The 20,980-nt window shown below is 32.2% G+C and overlaps 1 protein-coding gene across 1 annotated transcript in view; it reads left to right on the top strand.

The window, feature by feature from the left end:
- LOC109538243 overlaps positions 1 to 20,980 on the top strand; it is a 98,508-nt gene that overhangs the window by 52,261 nt on the left and 25,267 nt on the right. The window contains exon 2 of the mRNA XM_019905383.2: positions 19,862 to 20,186. Coding sequence (XP_019760942.2) covers positions 20,101 to 20,186 — 86 coding nt within the window. The 5' untranslated portion in view covers positions 19,862 to 20,100. The remainder of the gene's footprint in view (positions 1 to 19,861; positions 20,187 to 20,980) is intronic.

The raw sequence follows: 20,980 nt of genomic DNA on the forward strand, positions 1-20,980 counted from the left end.
AGCACTGTTGGTTTTCGGATAATGGCAATATCGACTGGGAGAAGGTATTTTAATCCTCGAAAGAGTCTGTAAAAATAGTTTGAAGCTGCTTCTTAGCTTGTGGTAAAGTCAAAGCAAATGTTTGGTTTCAATTAAAGCTGCTGCGACTCAACAAATACAGGGTGTTTTCTGTCTTGAAACGCTTAAATATTTCGGAAACGAGTAATCCTGCCAAAAAATGTTTCAAATAAGAAGTTAATATCTGGGAGTTAATATCACAAAAACAACGCCTACTTCGACCTTGGAGGCTAGGCAGGGGCCAACTTGAGAGTTTCATATTGTAACCACAACATTTTGCTGGAGATTCGAGTACTTCGTCAAAAAGTGAAAATAATTTATCTAAAACAATTTCTTCGATTTTGACAGGTGGCGCTGCGATCCATCAATTGTCAATTAATAGATGTTTTGTTGATTTGGAGGTACATATTTGATTTTATTCACCGAATACGACAGACCAAATATTCCTCTGACATTAATTCAGGTCATTCGTTACACTCAAATTTCCAGCGTTTCAATAAAATAATATACATATAGTTTAGCAGATCTGAAGTAAAAAAGAGATAATTGATGGATCGCAGCGCCACCTGTCAAAATCTAAGAAAATGTTTTAGATAAATTATTCTCACTTTTTGAAGTGCTACTCGAATCTCCAGTAAAATGTTATGATTACCATTTGAAATTCTCAAGTTGGCCCCTGCCTAGCCTACAAGGTCGAAGTAGGCGTTGTTTTTCTGACACGAGTAAACTTACCCCTCCCAGATATTATCTTCTTCTGTGAAACATTTTTTGTTCGGATCACTAGTTTCCAAAATATTTCAGCGTTTCAAGAGAAAAAAAAATCACCCTGTATAGTGACTAAACATATACGTTACGTTATTATAGTGTTCTTTTGCTGAACAATAATTTACGCTTATTGACAATTCATCAGATTGTACATTGGCTTTAACATTTCGCTCCCAATAAGTAACTCGTTAATAATACAGCTGACGGGTGATAAATGATTCAAACTCGTGTTAAGGATTCATTTAATGATGGATTTGGAACGTTGGGACACCCTAGACAGCAACTATCTTCGTCTTTAAATGAATAGAATGATTGTTATTAAAACAATTAGCTAATCTGTTATTACCGGTTCAAGGTATTGTGAACCATTACTTTGGAAATATTTTAACGGCATTAAGAAATAAATTATATTCTTAAAACTGTATAGAAGTTAATAAGACCTTGATAATTGCAGGCAATTTTTATTCCTGAATAGAACCAAATTAGTAGCTCGATCAAGCTGTCAGCATTTTTTATATAATAAATTCTGCAGTTCCGGAATAGTTATTTATAATTTATGTGTGATAAACATTCTCATTGCAAAATGAGATTGTATAGTGACCAACCCGAGACCCCAAGCTAATCTGAATGAATAAACAACAATAAATAATGTAATTTTCTTTCTTTTAATATTTCCTTTAATAATACAAAAATATGGAAATTTTGTGAAAAGTGTCAGATGGAGCGAAATGGGGGGTCGCATATTTTCTGTGAACATAATAAAATCTAACTGCTTTTAAGTCAAACAAATATATATTTTGTGCTTACAAAATGGTCTATGTAAAAACTGACTTTCGTCTTAACAAAAACACCACTTAATCAATGCCAGAGGTGTGACAGCAATTTACAGATTAAAAATAAGATTTGATGTGAAAGAGCTTTGATATTTTGGAAACGGCTAAAAAGGAATAATTTCTGATATTTAATAATCCGCATTAGAGCTGGGTATACCTGCACGTATGCGATGATAATTCACTGTTTTGAACTGCTTTCTGAAATTCTCACTTTTTGAAAACAAACACTTTAAAAGATTATACTCAACTTATTATTAAATATAAGCTTTCAATATTAAGAAAATAGCACACATTTCGAAAACTCGGTAAAAAGTGTACATTGTGACTCGAACCAAAAAAAAAAATTAGTTCAAAATATTCAATACATCCTCAAATACAAGCATTTAGAGTTCGTATGAATTTTTAGTAGGGATAAACCAAGCGCGAAGTACATAAATCAACTTTTTTCAACAAAACAATGATCACTCTACCGTGACTCATAACCCGCTGAAAGCATCACGTACGAGAACATTGCCAAAAAGGAATAAAAATTGTTCGAATGCACTTTTGAGTGGAGGGTTACTTGTTATTTTCATTATCTGAAGCGGATAACATTTTGGTATAGTGTCATAAGCTATCAAACAATCATGAATAAAGTAAAAAAACTACCTCAGAACTTTTTCTTCTATACCTATGCCTGATTATTTTCAGTTATTTTGGTAAAATAAATGATTTAATACGTCTAGAGTTACTGATTGTATCGGATTGTACATTAAATCGGACAACAATAATGGTGATCGTGTCATTAGTACTGCATTTGAAGCTGAACCAGAAGAACCGTAATCAGCAAAACTCATAAAATTTTACCGTGAACAGCCCGACCATCATGTACATTATTAATCACTCTCAACAAGCAGCATTATCTGGAACGAGAGAGTAAATGAGCCAATTTCCCGTATTAATTAAATATGAAATGGAAGCCATTTCTATTTCGAAGTACTCCATATTAGCTACAATAAAGCCATTATAACATGGAATACAGAACATTTGATGCCAATTTAACCATGGCTAGCAAGAGCAACTAAACATTTCCCTAACTGGAAGAAATTATATTTGCAGGCAATTATGTATTTAGTGTGCTTTAAGGGTTCCTGGTTCTGCGTAAAACTGACTCCTATCCTGAATTTAACGATACCATTTTTAACTAACATGTAAGCCCTGCGTAAACCCTTTCTAGCTAAGTTTCACAGGGTAAGATTGAGGAATTGTGCCAAATTTTAGGCGTGTATTGCATTTGAAAAGTAAATTTAAAAAGACTGAAATTTTGTTCGATTCGATAAAAATCCGATTTGCATTGTTCACAGGTAACAGCTGATTGTATATCATTAAAATATCTGAATGTTGTATTTATACTAAATTTGTGTGATAATGTACATGCCAAAAACGCGGTTAGAACTAATAGAAATATTGCTCTCGATTTTCATCCGATTATTATTTATCACGGTCCATAATAATACTAAAGTCTTTATGAAATTGTTTAATAATTATGCAACTAGTCCATAATAATATTAAAGTCTTTATCAAATTGTTTAATAATTATGCAACTAGTATATAATAGTATAATATCAGCACTCAATAGAAACAACTGACTTTTGTTTGACAACTGTTTTTCTTATTCCGCTATCTTAATATTGTACATCTGCTGAACGCTTTAATATTCCTACAAAAATCACATATCACGGCTTCCCTAATGATGTATTTCCCACTAACAGGACTAATTGTCAAATATAATAAAGCTTCAGATCCCTCACATGCCATCCTCGGGGGCTTTGAAAAACACTTTCCTTCAGCATCTTCATTTCTTAAAATAGAGCTCTCTTAATCGAGCCCGTTTAGAAACTCTTGTTATTCAAATAATTCAATGTTTCCTCTGCGTTACATTAGATGTCGAATTAAATAAATGCACGTTCTGCTTTTTTTTATAAATATATATGCATGCAACAGATAAAACGAATAAAAACCAATTAAAAAACATCGGAGGAATTCTATAAACCCCCGCTTTCTAAATAAATTCACCTCTGAGCTTCTTGAAAAATATTTATGGCACATCCGAAAGCAGCCCTTATTTTCCGGTTGGAGATTCCGTGGTTTATCGTGAGAAAATGAATAATGGCTTACCTGCGGTGTGTCTGAAGTATTATTAGAGACTTTACCAAACGTTAGCAAACATTAACCAGGAAAGTTTTTTCATGTTCTTTGTGCAGTCGAACCGCTTAGATGTATTCAGAGCTAATGGATCCTTTTCAGTCCCAAAGTTGTAGTCAACAAGTGAAATAAGGGCCTCTACACATGCATATATTTTTCAGTGAATTTAATGATGCCATGCAAATATTGCTGTGACGAGCCACAAGTCATAAAACAACAGCTTTAAAGAGCACAGCCGAGTAGAAGCAAAATAGGCAATATTGACTCCAAGAATTCAAACTTCAATTTAAATTTGTTATGTTGTTGCCCAGATTGTCAGAAAACAAAAAGAAAAAAAAACAACTTTTTGAAATTTTTAAATAAAATAAGCTATAATTTCAAAACGGTTGATTTCACAGCTTAAAGTGTAATTGTAAATTCGTAACTTTGTAAATTGTCTATCTAATGACGTACTAATATACAGGTACTTCCGTTTGAAAAACAAAAGTTATATTGAGTTAAAAGGTTTTCGATTTAAGTCCACATTGTTAACACCCTCTACAATATTGTACATTGTATTGATATTTTAGTTCAATAGAATTCTTAACGATTTGTGGTGCTTGGAAAGACGTATTTTTTGTATCTTTAACTGCTTTTTTTTGCTTCTACATTGAATTTTTAGATATGTTTTTAAGAAAAAAATTACTAAAATGGCGATTATATACGAACGTCGCAAGTAAGAAAAAAATAATTTACGGTTATGAAAAATAGGCAGTTCTATTTACAAAAATACAATTTGATCTTGTCTCGCTTTTCTGAGACACTCCGTATCATATAAATTTTTTTTTTAAATGTGCTCACTTTGTTCGTTAACAAATTTTATATAAACACCAACGGAAATAATGGACTCTCTCGCACTAAAAAACACCCTGTAGTTGTGAAACTAAAACGAAAACAATTCTCCTTTTCTGGAAACGAGGAACGTTTCTATAAACATTTTAAAGAAGTTTGTGATTTACTATATCTGATTGCAGTTGCACAACAAAAAAGACAATTCTAAAATGATATTACATGAATGAAGCTTTAAATACCAAGTGCCTGAATAAAAATCTACAACAGAATTTAAAATTCCACCTTTACTATTATTGCTCATTCAAATCAAGAAGTCTTGAGCACTTTTATACCTATAACCCAAGAACTTTAAGCATTTAGAGTTGATATCGCGGCATTTTAAGGTTGCAATCTGGCTTACATAGATTCGAACAATGTAGAAACTGAGCAGAAAATAATAAAAGTGCACTTTTAGAACCTCAAGTTATGTTATGGTGGCTGAAATGGGCAGCATGCATTTAACATAACACAGACAATATACGACATTGCGATTATTATACAAGCAGGCTGCTCTCTTGGATATTGGATTGAAAAGCCTTAGAATTGAAAAATTTATGGCGATTTAGACGAAATATTGGACAAAATTTCTTTGTCAGTACATACTTAAATTACATATGGAAAAGCTAATATTTGTATGAAAACATGGAGAAAAGTTCCTAGATGATTGATAATGTAAATATTAATTAGGATGTCTTCAACTTGCTGATTTAAGATATAGATATTTATGGGAACTTAGCTAAAATTATAAATGAAAGGTTTAAATGAAATATTGGAAAAGTAGAAGTTATGAAACATCGATCTATTGTGGTGTTACTATCTATGTTGGTGTTACTATAGGAATGATTTGGAATGATGGAAACATATTTCCATTATTCTTAAACAAGATTTCGGACCCGTTTTTTGTTCTTAACGGTTAAAATACAAGATAAATAGCAGTCAGGGATAGTCAATTAAAAACGAAAAACAAATAAATAAGAAAAATAGACAGATGAACAAAGGAAATGTATTAAAATATTGAAAACATTAATGGTTATACATGAAAAATCTTCAAGGACAAGCACACTCTCAATTTGAAAACTTCTAATGAATTTTTGTTTTTCAATTTATTTTTTTTATTTAATTAATCTGCCTGTTTTGTTCCATATTCCTATGCAGAAAAATAAAATCCGAAAGCTTGGTTAACAACTCAGAATTTATTTTTAGGCCTGAAGAAAACCAATCCTCAATATTTTGAACTGACAATTTTGAAATGCCTTAAAAAATGTTCATATCTGCAAAAGGTAAATTGATTTTTGTAATCGTTTGCTTACCCTAAATTAATAATTTTGTTATAATAGTCATACTTGTGGCTAAAGTGATGATCGCATGATTCTTGATATTCACTGGGTGTATGTTGACGCAAAAAATTATTGATTCTGCGTTTAAATTGAAACTGTTAAACATCGCTTAAGGTATTATCAAAGTTAAATTTAAAATACCGTTAAATAACGCGCGTACCAAAACATTTAGTGACAAATACCCCATTTTTTACTGTCTGGGGAAACATGAACTACTGAATGACTAAAACGTGAAAAGTGGTATGTGAAATATCTCTATAAAAAAACGAAACAGTTGTAAGCTTTACTCATAGAGCATTACTCATAGAGTGTCACAATATTTTTTCACCACAGTTAACAATCCTAAAACCAAAATCATTAATATTTAACATTTCGTGTTCATGCTGACCTTAATTTGGATTTTTACTTAATTTTTAATACTCTGCATTTAAAAATTTTCCAGATTAAAATAAATTAAAGAGTTCTACTCTATTTATCTGTACTGCCACCAGACCACCAACATTAATGTTGCGAATTTGTTCTTAAGTTTAATGGGATATAAGTGAGAAAAATCGACCGGAAAATGAAATACATTTAAATTCTAAATTAAATTTTTAGTAGTTAAGGTCGTTTGTTTTACTAATGTTAAATTTAATGGTAATTTCAAATCCACGGTCGATCTATTTTCATCTGGAAAATATCACGGTATACGTTTGATCGTGCTGCATTTGATTGCCATTTAATTAATATATTTCAAATGTAATTTTACTAGTGATAAACATAAAATCCTTTCTAAAAAGTGAAACTTAAAATTTAAAATGCATGCAAATTGCATATGCGATATTAAAAACTGTAAAAAATCAAAATACAATTAAACTTTTATAAACATTCCTCTCATGTTTACTCAAGTTTTACTTTTGTTTAAAATAATTATACCCTTGATTAGATAAGTTTAGCTGTGCTTTTGTCCAAGAAATGGCACGTAATATATTTAACGTAATATCTGCTAAAAAAGAACTAGATTTATGTAAATAATAGGGACCTTATTTGAAAAAATCAGGATTAATTCCATAAACACTGATTCAAACGTCAAAATAAAACTACAATTTCAAAAAATGTTGAGCTTAAATTGAAAATTAACAAATCCATTAGCTAATGAAACTTAATACACGCAAATGTCGTCTATTTGGAGAGTCTTAGAAAGATTCACCTATTTTCCAAATTCACCTTTTATATGTGCACAGATTGAATACAAAATTTACTTCAAAGCGTTATTTTAATTTATAAATCAGTATTCAACATGGTGAAAAACACAAGGTGCAATCGAAAAAAATTAAATCTACTTGTCGGAACTAAATGTTTCCAGGGAGAAGCCGAAAATTCAATTCGTTAACTGAACGTGCCCGGAAAGTGATATTAGGGGTGAAATAACAAATTATTTTTCGAATGGAAAGAATAGGGTTATTGCCGAAAAATACTTGACCAGAATGGGAAAGGATTTTTCAAGCAATTCTAAAGAAGCTGTTACTGGAAGACACGCAAATAAAAAAAGATAATACTGTTGAACTGAAAAAGTCTAAGAAGTGTGTAGCATAACTGTGCATTAATTACAAATAAAATATAGCGTGTCGTAAATAGCACACTTTTAATGGATATGTCGGCAGCTAGCAGCTTTAACAAGTTTAATCCAGTTTGTTTTACATCGGGCAGAAAGATCAGACAGTTATCAAAATTCCATTTTCTAAAATTACTCGAGAGCCGCGATATAACGTTTCGGAAACCTGGATCTAATAACCCTCTAGATACCTGTCCTATCTGACAACAAATTCATCTCCCCAAATGGAATTTTCAGCTGGTTTTTATGTACTTTTCGGCAATAAGTAGAATTGCCAATCGCCAGATTTTATATTTTATTTCTTACAATTTTCTCTATAGTTTTCTGCAACAATACTTAATAAAATTTGGGAACCATATTCACTATTCCATTAATTCAATCAATTCTATTTCGCACAAGCCTCAATATTCAAGCCTCAGGAAGTGTCGCGTGAGATCATTGAAAAATGTCCCCTGTAAATGTTCGAACTCAGCCACCCACGGTGAGTTTGCTTATTATGGCCTTAAACTCAATATGCACAGTAATTAATAATAAATGAATGTATTGATTTATTTACTGGATGGAAATTACGTCGTTAGCGCTATTGACTAACATCCGATATGTGCATTGATTACCTTTCATTCAATGTAGATGCCACCGAATTTGCCTCTAATATTAACATGATAATAGGATTCGGATGATTTATTTGACTTCAATGTGTTATTATTGGTAATCTAATTACCAGCGGGCTTTCGATATGTTGAGTTAATTAGTCGTATGCTTAATGTTGTTGAGAAGAAAAGGTACATTCAGGACTAGGGATAAAAATTGCGCTTGCAAATTGGGAAAACCGCATAGTTTTATATGCTATAAATGCAAGTAAAGTGTTAAGTTCAATAAGTGATAAGTAAAATATCAAATTCGGCTCAAACTCTTAGCTTTTATATACCTATTGCTTCTAGGAATTGTTAATCGGTACGTATATAATTTTATATGAGTCGATTATTTACGCTTTAAATGCTAGTAAAATTCTTGCCCGATCGTCATGTATTTCAGATATGAATTTTTTGACAAAAAACATTCAAAACTGACCATGCAACCATATGGATTTTAAATTTGAGCTTCATTGCTTAACAAAAACGTTTTGCCCATAAACACAGTTTTCGTGACATGTGAACCTTGAAAAAGTTACCGATAAACAGTCATTAACAGATTTAACAATTATAAATTATAAAGATGGGCATAAGTTCAAAGTGAACCGCAAACAAAACGCGAAACTGCAAAGATCGAAACACATTCTTACAAAATTAATTCCCTCTACAAGCAGGAGAGAATCTTAAATAGGGTAGATCGGTAATTACGGCTTAGTGTCTATTAACGACTTGATACTTTCTAACATTGAATGCATGTTTTATCAATAACCGAGCTAAAAGTTAAATTAAGTAAAATAATTATAGGAGAGTTATAAAGTGTTTTGTTCTCGCTTGCAAACAACTACAATTGTCCCGTAATCAAAGGCAATTATAACAAGGACCTGGAGGCAAAAGTAACTAAGTTTTATTGGACTTTGACCGGATTACGAAAAAAAATAGCTATTTTGCCACATTAATCAATAGCGTTGGGTTGGGTTGAGATATTGAGATAAAAATGTAAAACTGAACCAAATTTCAAATATACACTTACACAAGGATACAAAATACATTTAAAAGCTAGGTTAAGCCTGTCACAAATTATACTAAGTGCATTTCTTTACTTGGCGCCATTCTGTACCCGCAACAAAATCTCTATTGTCTTGTTTTCCGACTTTGTCACCTAAGCGAAACTAGACAAAGATGGTACTCTTTTGCAGCCAGACGAATAGACAAACCATAATTTGTTATTTTACTGTGAGCTTGCTTATAAATTGATGCAAGCTTTCTGTCTTTTTTGGTCTAATTCAAGGCATCGTAAAGCGCAAAATTCAGTTGACACGTACAGGGCGTTTCCTTATAAGTTGATTTTTTTTTTCAAAAAATTATGAAAGTGGCTACAAAGTGTATTTAATTTTACTCAAATTTCTTAAATTGGAATTTAAATTAAAAATATGAAACACGGAAATGTGAAAAATTGGCATTAAGTCTTTTTTTTAATGAAACACCCTATATATTTTTAGACAGGTAGATTGGATTTTCTCTCGTAATTCCCAATAGTTAGCCTATATTTGTATTAGCCGTTTTTCCTATATCATGTTTCCAAAATTTTACACAGAAACAAACTAAAGTAGCCTGAAATGACACAAAACTATAGAAATACAACAAAACGGAATTCATTGCTGCTATAAATGTCAAAACAAATAAATAAATAAAAACAAAATCATTAAAATCACTGATTTTGTATATGACCTCCGTTTAACGCTAAACATGCTTTATAATCTACTTGAATTTTATCGATAGGGTTTTGAATATATTGGTTATGATATTAATATCGTTAAATGCATCCACTATTTTAAGGTGTCTTAATACAGTCTCCTACACAATATTCTATAAATAACCCCAGAGAAAAGAATCAAGAGTCGTTAAGTCGGGGTTATTTGGAGGCCATCGTATAGTACCCGTTGGTCCAATCCAGATATTAATCAACATTTTCAGGTAAAAAAGTGCTACTAGGCGAACGTTATGGTGTGGAGGAAGCGCTTTGTCAAATTGCAAGGCTGTTTTGATTTGTTGTTATTTATAACTCTTAAAACGTAATAAAGGAAAAACTGCTAATACAAATATAGGCAAAATATATATTTTTGAAATCAGGAAAAAATTATATTGGCATGTCTAAAAATATATAGGGTGTGTTATTTACAATAATCAGTAATTAATTCTTCGATAGTGTCGAGTTTCGGTCAACGGATGGTGGCAAAATAAAACACTACTTTTTCATGGGCCAACGTCTCGACTTTATTCAAGTCATCCTCAGGGCTCTAAAATGGAAAACAGAGGGGTTTTAGCCTAGAGCCTGGTGAAGTTTCAACACTTAGTGTGTGACATTGTTGTACAATACAAAAGTTTAAAAAAATAAATTTAAACTCTTCACAACAGATTAAAAATTAAATCACGACCGTCAGACTATCCCCGTTAGGTTTCATAAAAACTAACAACTCGGTCAATTTTAGAAGAGACACAGAGAATCTGAGTGTTAGCCTATAAAAGCCTATAATAGCCTTATACAAATGAATAATATAAACAACTAAAATTAATTTCATATATACTAATGGCTGAAAATGAAGTTTTTACAAATGCAGAAAAGAAATTGTGAATGTGTGGAATATTTAATTTTCTTGTCAGCGAAATATTCTTCGCAGCCTTCCAAAAAATCTAAAACAGCCAGTCTAGTAATACACCTGCCTTGAGAAGCATGTTACTCTTGAGTAAATATGGCACTGACTTCATAGGTGAGTGATTACATAATGAACGTATCTTCATGATTGCGTCTCTTCCGTAACCTACCTTTGGTCTTTGTATCACCAATCGCTGTTTTGTGCCATTTTAGACCATTTTTTACCAACTTAGTTTCGCCCTTGTTCACCGCTTTAATCTTATTTAATTTAAATCTTATTGACATGAGACTATTGTTTTTAGTGTGTTTTATAGGTTTGACCGCCTGATCGTTTTTATTTTATGTAATTTTGAACTCTCTTGAGACGGGACTGACCATAATTGACTTGCATTTAAACCAATGTTAATTTTAATGTATTTTTCTGGTATTTTAACTGGATAGTCTGATGGTCGTGATTTAATTTTTAATCTGTTATGAAGTTGGGTTTTAAGATTTTTTTTAATTTTTAAATTTGTATTGTATAACAATGTCACACACTAAGTGTTGAAACTCCACCAGGCTCTAGGCTTGAAAAACCCTCTGTTTTCCATTTTAAAGCCCTGAGGATGACTTGAATAAAGTCGAAACGTTGGCCATGAAAAAGTAGTGTTTTATTTTGCCACCATCCGTTGACCGAAAATCCCACTATCGAAGAATTAATTACTGATTATCATCACGGTCACTAATCAACCACAACATAATTTAAAATCATGACTTTGTCAAATTTTGAGATTTCCATGTTTTATATTTCTATTTTAAATTCAGGTTTAAAACATTTTAGTAAAATTAAACAAATTTTGTGTTAGTCATTTTCACATTTTTTTTTTAAATAAACGATCTAGGGGGGTGTCAACTTATGAGGAAACACCCTGTACCGAAATACCCGAATGCCATTGATACAATCAAACACCACTTTTCTCGTCAAAATAGTTTTAACATTAAAATGCACAAAAATATAAAGTATTATTCTGGTAATATCTTAATCATACCAGTAGAATTTTCTTAAATTATTATTATCTAATAAAGAGTAGGGGTGTCTTTACTATGGTACGCTGTGACTTTTGGTCCGGGTCTACCCTAAGTATAAATATAAAACAAATTGCATATTTTAGTTATACTTTTGGAAAACGAAAGAGAGATTTGTGGTGACTGCTGCCTTAGTGTAAAATAGAGTTTTACCTATGGTTTTACGTTTTACCATAAGCAAATCGCAAAATTAAGTAACGCGATATATTTATTTTATTTTCATCTTTTACTGTAAGCACGTATAATAATGATCAATCAATAATAAAGAAAGAAGATATAAGAAACCTTGTTTGAGAGAACCCATTAATTTATTATTTGTATTTACCCCGAATAGCCTGAAAACCGCAAATGTTCAAAATTGGCGTCATTCCTCTGGAGGTGTTGTCTGGCGCTGTTATAGGAGTAGATAAAAAATAGTAAAAGAAATTAATTGTTATTAAAAACTGCGAAATTTGCAAGAAAACTATATCAGAAATACGGCAGCAATGTTTTCAAGGTAATCTGCCTAATTAACATTGCGCAAATACCTGTCGCTTCGTAATAATTTAAAACTCCCGTAACCATGGAATTATACAGACTGACAATAAGATAGACAAGGATAAACGGTAAATTCAACAAGATTTGTTGACTGCGCAACGTACTTTCGAAATGTCAACACGTTCTCATAACCTCGAATATTGATGTTTAAAAATAAATCATACAACACCAAACATTTGAATGGTTAACTCCAAGCAAGCTAGTGTAATCTCCTTATTATCCACTCTTATCAAGCAGCTTCTCGTATTCAGTTAATTAACTCCTGCTCCATTTGTATCTCCTTGTGCTGTGTGTATCGTACAAACGTGGCAGGAATGTAGTCCTTCCTCGGTATTTATTTGGTGCTTGGGAAAGTGTCAGTTATTGTGCTCTGAGTGCCCCTGGAAAACCCTGATTCGGTTATGTCCAATACTTGTTCCTCTGTGCCTCGAACCCGAACATCGATTGTCGTCCACTATCTTCCTGGAACCACTCTCCTCGCCCTTTGTTGGCGTGAGTTATTTCAGCTTCTGCTATGTTCCTGAAGCATTTTCCCTGAACTAATCGCATATCCGCAAATTCGTGAAAGGAAATTCAAAGTGTCACAGTTTGACAAATTTTTGTTATTATTGACAAGAGCTATCCACCTGTCACTATCTGTTAATGAAAAAAACATCATTGCCGCTATGCCTTTTAATCAAAAAATTGTAGAAGAGAACTTTTTTGATATCAAAAATTTGCGTAATTTGAAGCAAAGATCGTAATTTTTCTTTTTGAATGGTTAAGTATTCCAATATGCTACCAATTAAACATGGAACAATTTCAAAATAATGCTTAATAACAAAGATAAAATTCTATTTCAAACTGTTAATATCTTCTAGAAATTTTCGAAAAAAATTTTTCAATATTTTTCTTGTACTCCCCAAGGGAGCCTCTATCACCCCTTAAAAGGAATGACGCCAATTTTGAATCACCCTGTATGTTGTTAACATTAACATGTACTTATATTAGATTTAAGAGACTTAATACTTGCGGTATATCAATTTGTAAAGGAACTAATTGAATTCAGTTTGGGTTTAATGTGCTTCTACGTGTTGCTCATCCCAACTAAGTCAGCGATCAAGTCATTTGCGAACAGATATCGGTTTCCTATTATCCCCAACCAACATGGACCACAAAGATAAGAGGGTATACAGTATCCGTAATGTTCAATTTCTACGTAATTTGCAGCCCGACTAACTCGACGACAATGTTCTGACAAATTTATTGTTGTGATAATGAATACAAATGGTTCTATGGAAGATGTGATCTGCCTAAGCAAGACATATGAGGAAGTTAAGTGCCTATGTTACCGCTATGCCCATTTATCCGCACAAATTGAAGCCGAAAATTTTTGCGTTTATTGAGTTATTTCTTAGAGTAAAATCGACATCTATTCACCTGTTCCTTCGATAGTAAAAGCTTTCGTCGGCCTTCGCATTTCAATTGCATTCAAATACCAACTAAGTAGGTGTGCAAAATGCAACGTGCAGCCCAAGCAAATGTGTACAGGCGTTGCATGTTATAATTAACGTTGCACAGAATGAGCTCAATTAAAGAGATGTTAAAGAAGATTTATGACATTTAAAAATATAAATATATTTTTACATTTTGTTCTAAAGATACCTCACTCTTATGGCTTTTAAATCACTAACAAAATGAGTTCCAGTTCTCTTCTGTTAAACAGTTGTTTGAAATAGTTTTTCATTATCAAGAAGGATTCACATGGCACGGCCAGATTATATTACCCGAATCCATGTTCGGCAAACGTTTCAATGCAACTTCGTAAACGACTTGAATAGAAATGCACGTCGATTTGTTGCATTAAATGTTACTGCTCTATCGATGCACGAGAAACTGGATAATTCAAATTGAGAATAAATGAACTAATAAAACAATGAAATGTAAACATTTTGAAAGAAATTAAACATAAACTTTATGTATTAAAATCCAGATTTAAATAAGTGGGTTTTAAGGTAGCTCTTTAACACTTTCATGCAATTTAAAAAACGACAGGAAAAGTCGAAAAGAAGGTTTTTCTCGATCTGAAACTCAATGAAGATATTCCCAAATGAGGCTAATTTCAGTCACCTTTAATGAGATCGAATGAATACTGTATAAAGAATTTAAAACTGATAAAAAGTGCACATAAACAAGGAGTCAGAATTGAATATACAACCTTCACCAAATTTTAAATGTGGCGTGATGGGTAATTCCACAAAAGTAGCTGTTGCAAGGAAGCAAGAGCGTATCATTTTATAAAAATAATTGCAGTGATAATTTTTTACAGTTTAGTTGTTATTTCGAAATTAAATTCCACGACCAGTGAGATTCATTATAATCAATTCTTATTACAATTTTCCAATGTTTACCCATAATTTACGGCAAAACTTATGACGGAAAAAATAACGTTTATTTTTTCCGTTCCAAGAACGTTTTACGTAATGTAAATGTACGTAATAGTGTAATTCAATTTTATATTGCAATTATACAAGATGTTTCATACAAAAGTGTAAATATTTTATCGTGCCTTCTTTTTCAAAGTAACCTAAGAAAAATTTAAAAATCGACAAAAATTATAAATGAACTAAATAAAGTTTATAAATCCATCTACTACATTACATTACAATAAGTAACCCGTAATTTATTAATTTATGTTTAAACAGTCAAAGAACAATAATTCATGTTACTCTCGACTTCTATTAAAAATAATAATGGGAAGAATCCAATTAACTAATTCAAATTAAACATACATAATACATAAACTACACACCAGGATAGTTACTCAAAAAATAATAAATAAAGTAATAAATAATAAGTGGCGTTTTTTGAAAGTGTTTTGGTTTATTTGGCTTGGTTGACGATGAGGAAAGACAAACATGAACAAATAACTATTTAAAAATATCAAAGAAAGATGTAATGCAGACATGCGTTTCACACAAAGCTAATGAAATTAAAAGCCGAAAAAAAGGGTACAGCCGTTTAATAAGACGTTTCTAATATTGTAAGAAAATAAGACGCGAGACGATTATTTAATCGTATAATTTAATTTGTAACCCAATATTGGTAAAGATATTGGGATGTCTAATCTCTATATCTAATTAGGATGGAAGAGCTGGGCTTTATTTGATTGAACCACTGACGGGTTGTTGTCCTGTTCCCACAGTGCTGACGACAATTTGGAATTAAAATACATAAATGCAATTGATTAATTTAACAACAAGAGTGTTCATTATTGTCTTTCAAAGATGTGCTGGACAAAGGAAAAAACTGTCTATAAATATATGATCTGCAAAATATTCTGTTAAGTTGGAAAATAAATACTTTAAAAGCACACTTTTCCAAATATTAAATAAATGTAAATCTAGCTGCATCAATTCTTATCAACATACATATGTAGGTACATAAAAGTATTAAATGTCGCAAAATTGTTAGCTGCACAAAAATATCCGCAATTTAAGTTTGTTCCAGATTCACTAAACTATGGACAATTATGAATTACGCTTTTCATCAAGATCCATTATCTCCATCAGGAAACCTTTATGGAATCGAACTTTTCACGGCCCATCCCATATTTCCCATATGGTTCAACGAATTATCGAATTAAAAGAAAATATGTCAAAAAAATCCTCGACTTAATTCCAACTCATAAGCAATCTCGTTAATTTGAGAGCCATTAGAGCCATCGAACCTATATCATAGCCTATATCACGTAAATAAATATCGATAGCTGTGAGTTAAACACGCTTGGAGTGCGATATACAACCCTCAAATTACTGGGGACGCCGTTTGGTCTCTATAGCTTATTCTAGTTATGATTTTGCTTCAAAATTACTGAATTTATCTTTGCTATGATTTGCGATTGGTGTATTTCTATGTAACGATTCCTAGTGTAAGACCGTTCGATTATTAATTGAAGAGATCGATTTTCGGGAAATAAAATGTAAAATAGATGGGCAAGCGATATATTACAATTGACTTCCATTATTCTCGTGATTGCTGTTTAATTACACTCTTACCTTTCATGGACTTCAAGCAAAATGCAAATGTTGTCGTTAGAGTTATAAATATTACCCCGCAGTCCTGGAGGAAACTCAATTACTCTAATTTACTTATTTTACTCGAAACTAAAACTTGAGCAAAAATATTTGTTCATTTCAGAAATGTGCCAATGCACTAATTTCAAGACTGAGTAATTAAATGCAAAGCTGAACTCGTGAAATTATACTAGCTTCAAATGCTTTTCTGCTTCCAAAAATGTAAACGTTGACCTTAAAAGAATGTAGTAAGAGACTGAATAACCATAACGCTATGGTAATATATCTAATTCTCACAGAGCCACGATTTAAATAAAATATGTTTTCATTTAACATATCATAAAAAATTATGTCGTCCCATAAAAGTGATTTCGAAACTATCATTGACTTTGAGTCAATATTAAATTAGAAAATTATTTTTTTATATCAAGAGTTCTCGAAAAAGTAGGTAATTCTCATTTCTCTCAATATTAATTGTGCAATTAAAACATAATATAAACGTCCAACTTTTTTCAGTTGTAATATGAGCTTGACCAATTCCTGTTCGATTAAAAACCAGATGATCTTATACTTATATGTACATATTGCATAATTTTCCATTTTATTGCTGCTAGATTTGCTGCTTTTATCATAGTTTTAAATTTAGCGGTTTATTGTTCATATTACAGTTAACTTATTTCTTTCACACGAGTTAACTGTTTGAAGAATGACAAACCGTTTTTAAAAACTACTTTTATTATTAAATAATTGTTACAAGTTTACTTAAGCGTGGTTGTACTCTGACTAACTTTAACATTATTTTAATGGTATAAGCATTATAAAATGATTATTGGCGGTATTCCTTAGCTGCTGATACAGGGGAATCCATGAGAACTGGCCACATAACTCAAAAACAAAACTACAAATTAATCAGCGTTTTAAGCCGATTATTCGATTCAAGAACTGAAAAGCTACAACTTCAGTCTTAAATTAATAGTTCTTCCAAAATATATCTTAAAATGCTGTGAAATATTTTCCCTATTCCCAATTCGAATAACTGGCCAATTCTTTGACCTATTCTAAAACCGACACACTTCGTGCTATGGCTCTAAAATAAATAATGGGATAAAGAATTTTCTTGTTATCGTTTTTTTTTCAGACACGTGTAATAGACAAAGAATTTATTTTATAACTGTGAAACAAAAGTTTCGAAAGTTAAAATCATGGATCATCAAACTGAAAATTAATTTGAGAAAAATTCTCCTGGCTAACCCTTAATATTAGGAATGTGCATTTAAATAAAAGACGTAATGTAGAGTTTTTAGGCGCCAGTATTAAGACTTTTGGACTCATCAGTAAAATGGGAAAATAATAGGGAAAAACTTCACCAACAAAAAAAAAATTTTTAAATATTGCGTATCGAGCCTCAATAAACATTCTCGTTTAAGTTTAAAGCTGGATTTATAAACTCTGCAGTTGGTGGCGTTCATCGTTCGTAGTTCGTACTTGCGCAATTCGTCACTTGTTTCCATTAGGTTTCCATGATGTTGGCAATTAACCAAATTTTATTTCGCCGACGGCTGTCTTCATTTAGTTGGCGAATCAACCAATGACAGAAAGAGCTTCATATCACGTGACTGACCGTGACATTTGTCAAAACGAGGCCATGTGTTGTTTATGTTTTGGCGGGATGGCAGATCAAGTTATTCTCGTTGAAGATCCAGACTTTAGCAGCTTGCTAATAGAACAAATTCAGAATTATGAATATATTTACAACTGCATCCATCCTCTTGATTTTCTGTTCATACTGAAAGTACCCGTTTCTTGACCATTGTTGTTGCTGTTGTTCGTGTTTTGATGATTTATATTAAATAGTTAGCAGTTGGCGACGTTGGAATTTGATTGGTCAGATTGAAAAATCTGTCAATCGTATGCCCATATGATTGAATGTATTGGTTATGTTGTTTGTTATGTATATCCACTTACACACATTAATAATTACTTTTTTCCATTTTAATATCAAAATGTGGAGACGCAGGCTACTTGGTTTTACGTTCATTTTGACATATTATTTGTTATTGAGAAAAAAGCGTTAAATACGGCGGTTTAAAGTCAGGCCTCGCAATAGGCAAAGGTCAAGAAAAGGGCACTTTCAGTATTATCAGAAAATCGAAAGTATGGATACGGTTGTAAATATATTCATAATTCTGAATTCGTTCTATTAGCAAGCTGCTAAAGTCTGGATCTTCAACGAGAATAACTTGATCTGCCATCTTGCCAATACATAAACAAAACACGGCCTTGTTTTGACAAATGTCACGGTCAGTCACTCACGGGATATAAAACTCTTTCTGTCATTGGTTGATTCGCCAACTAAATGAACTCAACCGTCGGCGAAATAAAATTTGATTAATCGCCAACGTCATGAACCTAATGGAAACGAGTGACGAATTGCGCAAGTGCGAACTACGAACGATGAACGGCACCAACTGCAGAGTTTATAAATCCAGCTTTATGGTTTCGAAGGTTCCTGTGGTTAAAAATTAATCGTCTACATAGTATGATTTTTTCCAGATTTAACAGAACACCATATTTGATACTAAACCTTCAAAAATGTTATTAAAACAGATTGAAGCCAAACAATTCTATTAATTAAGAAATTCTACCCGAATACCCTAAACAGTTCCAAATTAAATTCGAATTTCCATATTTGTGCTATTTGACTCCGCACTAAGGGCCATATGAGAGGTGGAAGCCAATATTGAGCTCTGCCACTAATAAAGGCTATCGATTGGCTAGATGAATTCACGTCAGCTCAATGCTGTCGTCCTTTTGCTTTAAAACGATATAGTCGGGGCGTTAAAGAATTACTAAACATAAAGTAAAATAATTTTGCTGTATTAGTTCAAGGGAATGAAGGCGGAAACATCCGAACTCCGTAATGAAATGTTCTTCACAGTATCAAATATTTTCAGGAGAATATGTTATGCTTTTGGTGCAGCTTTCTTGCAATATAACTTGGACGTTTAATAAGAAGTAGAACTTTTAAATTAAAACTGCTTAAGTTTAAAGTTCAGAATCCAGAGTAAATATCTTGCATACGTCAAGTTACATCAGCTCATCAGCGATATTGAAAATTTTGCAATTGCTTCTAATTAAATTTTAAAAAATTAAAATTTAAAATGAACTAGAATTCAAGCAGAATCCATCCTGACCGGTAATTTTAATGAAGATCCTTAGGCCAAAAAACAACTTGTGAGAGAGGGGTTGATTCTAATCAATCCTTCTTGTTTGTTTCAGAATAAACACGTCAATTGGGTTTCAGATAGAAAATCTCGCCCCAATTACATCGGCATTATCGACATTGCAAATTAAAGTAGCCCATTAAGAAAACAACTCTTCAAATTAAAATTCTGATTCCGGATTGGTACGGTTGGGATATCCGAGAAAAGCTGACGATAAATCAGACCATCTAATAAGCCGATTGCAGAGAATAAATAGAAAATCAGCAGGCGAATGTTGAACAAAGTGCCAGTTTCATGGTGGACGACACTGTTACATTGACGTGCAGGGATGGGCTGGCTTTTATTGTTGGCAGTAGTGCTGGCCCTGCTCCAATTTTTAGGTAAGCGTGTTCAGCTTTGTTTGATTGATTCATATAGAATGATTTTAATAGATAAACACGCTGTGTCTATCAGTAAATGATGTCTGTTTAGGTCTGTGAGTTTATCGGTCACTAGACGGTGGCAAAACATGAAACACTATTTTTCTTGGGCCAACGTTTCGACTATATTTAAGTCATACTCAAGGCTCTAAAATGGAAAACAGAGCAGGTTTCAGCTCTAAATCTAGTAAAGTTAATCAAAGTGTCGTCATTGAGACTCTTGCTAATAAAACTAACACCCGTTTACACGAAACACATAAAAGTTCAGAAATTTTCGAAAGTTTGCTTGTGCAATAGATATTTATATTTATTTATTTAATTTGTTGAATATTCAGTATTTCGCACCAACGAAAAAAGGTGTTAAAATTCACTTTGTCAGCCAAATGTGGAGTGTTTCTGCCCGATGCTTTCAAGCTAACTTTATCAGACTGGTCGCCATACTGTTGAGGCCGACTAGTCAAGTTCCTTTAATAAAAAAAATAAAAAAGAAAACAAAAAAAATCATTCTAATTTTAACTTTAGTCTGTTTACTAGTAAGTTTGTCATTTACAATTTTAGCCCTTTAGACCATTTCTGACTATTGTTTTACATGTTCGGTTCGGTGCTCTTGAGGATGTTCACTTTTAATTTGACCAGTTAGTTTTGTTTCCTGTTAATTTGTTTTTGTCTGTGTGATATAGTCCAGGTTGCTTACTGTTGCTTTGTTTGCTATGTTTTAGTGGCCCTGATGATGACGTAATTGTCGAAAGCGCTTG

This window comes from Dendroctonus ponderosae, unplaced genomic scaffold (genome assembly GCF_020466585.1).
Source record: "Dendroctonus ponderosae isolate FM_Combo_2020 unplaced genomic scaffold, Dpon_F_20191213v2 Dpon_F_20191213_2, whole genome shotgun sequence".
Classification (NCBI taxonomy): domain Eukaryota; kingdom Metazoa; phylum Arthropoda; class Insecta; order Coleoptera; family Curculionidae; genus Dendroctonus; species Dendroctonus ponderosae.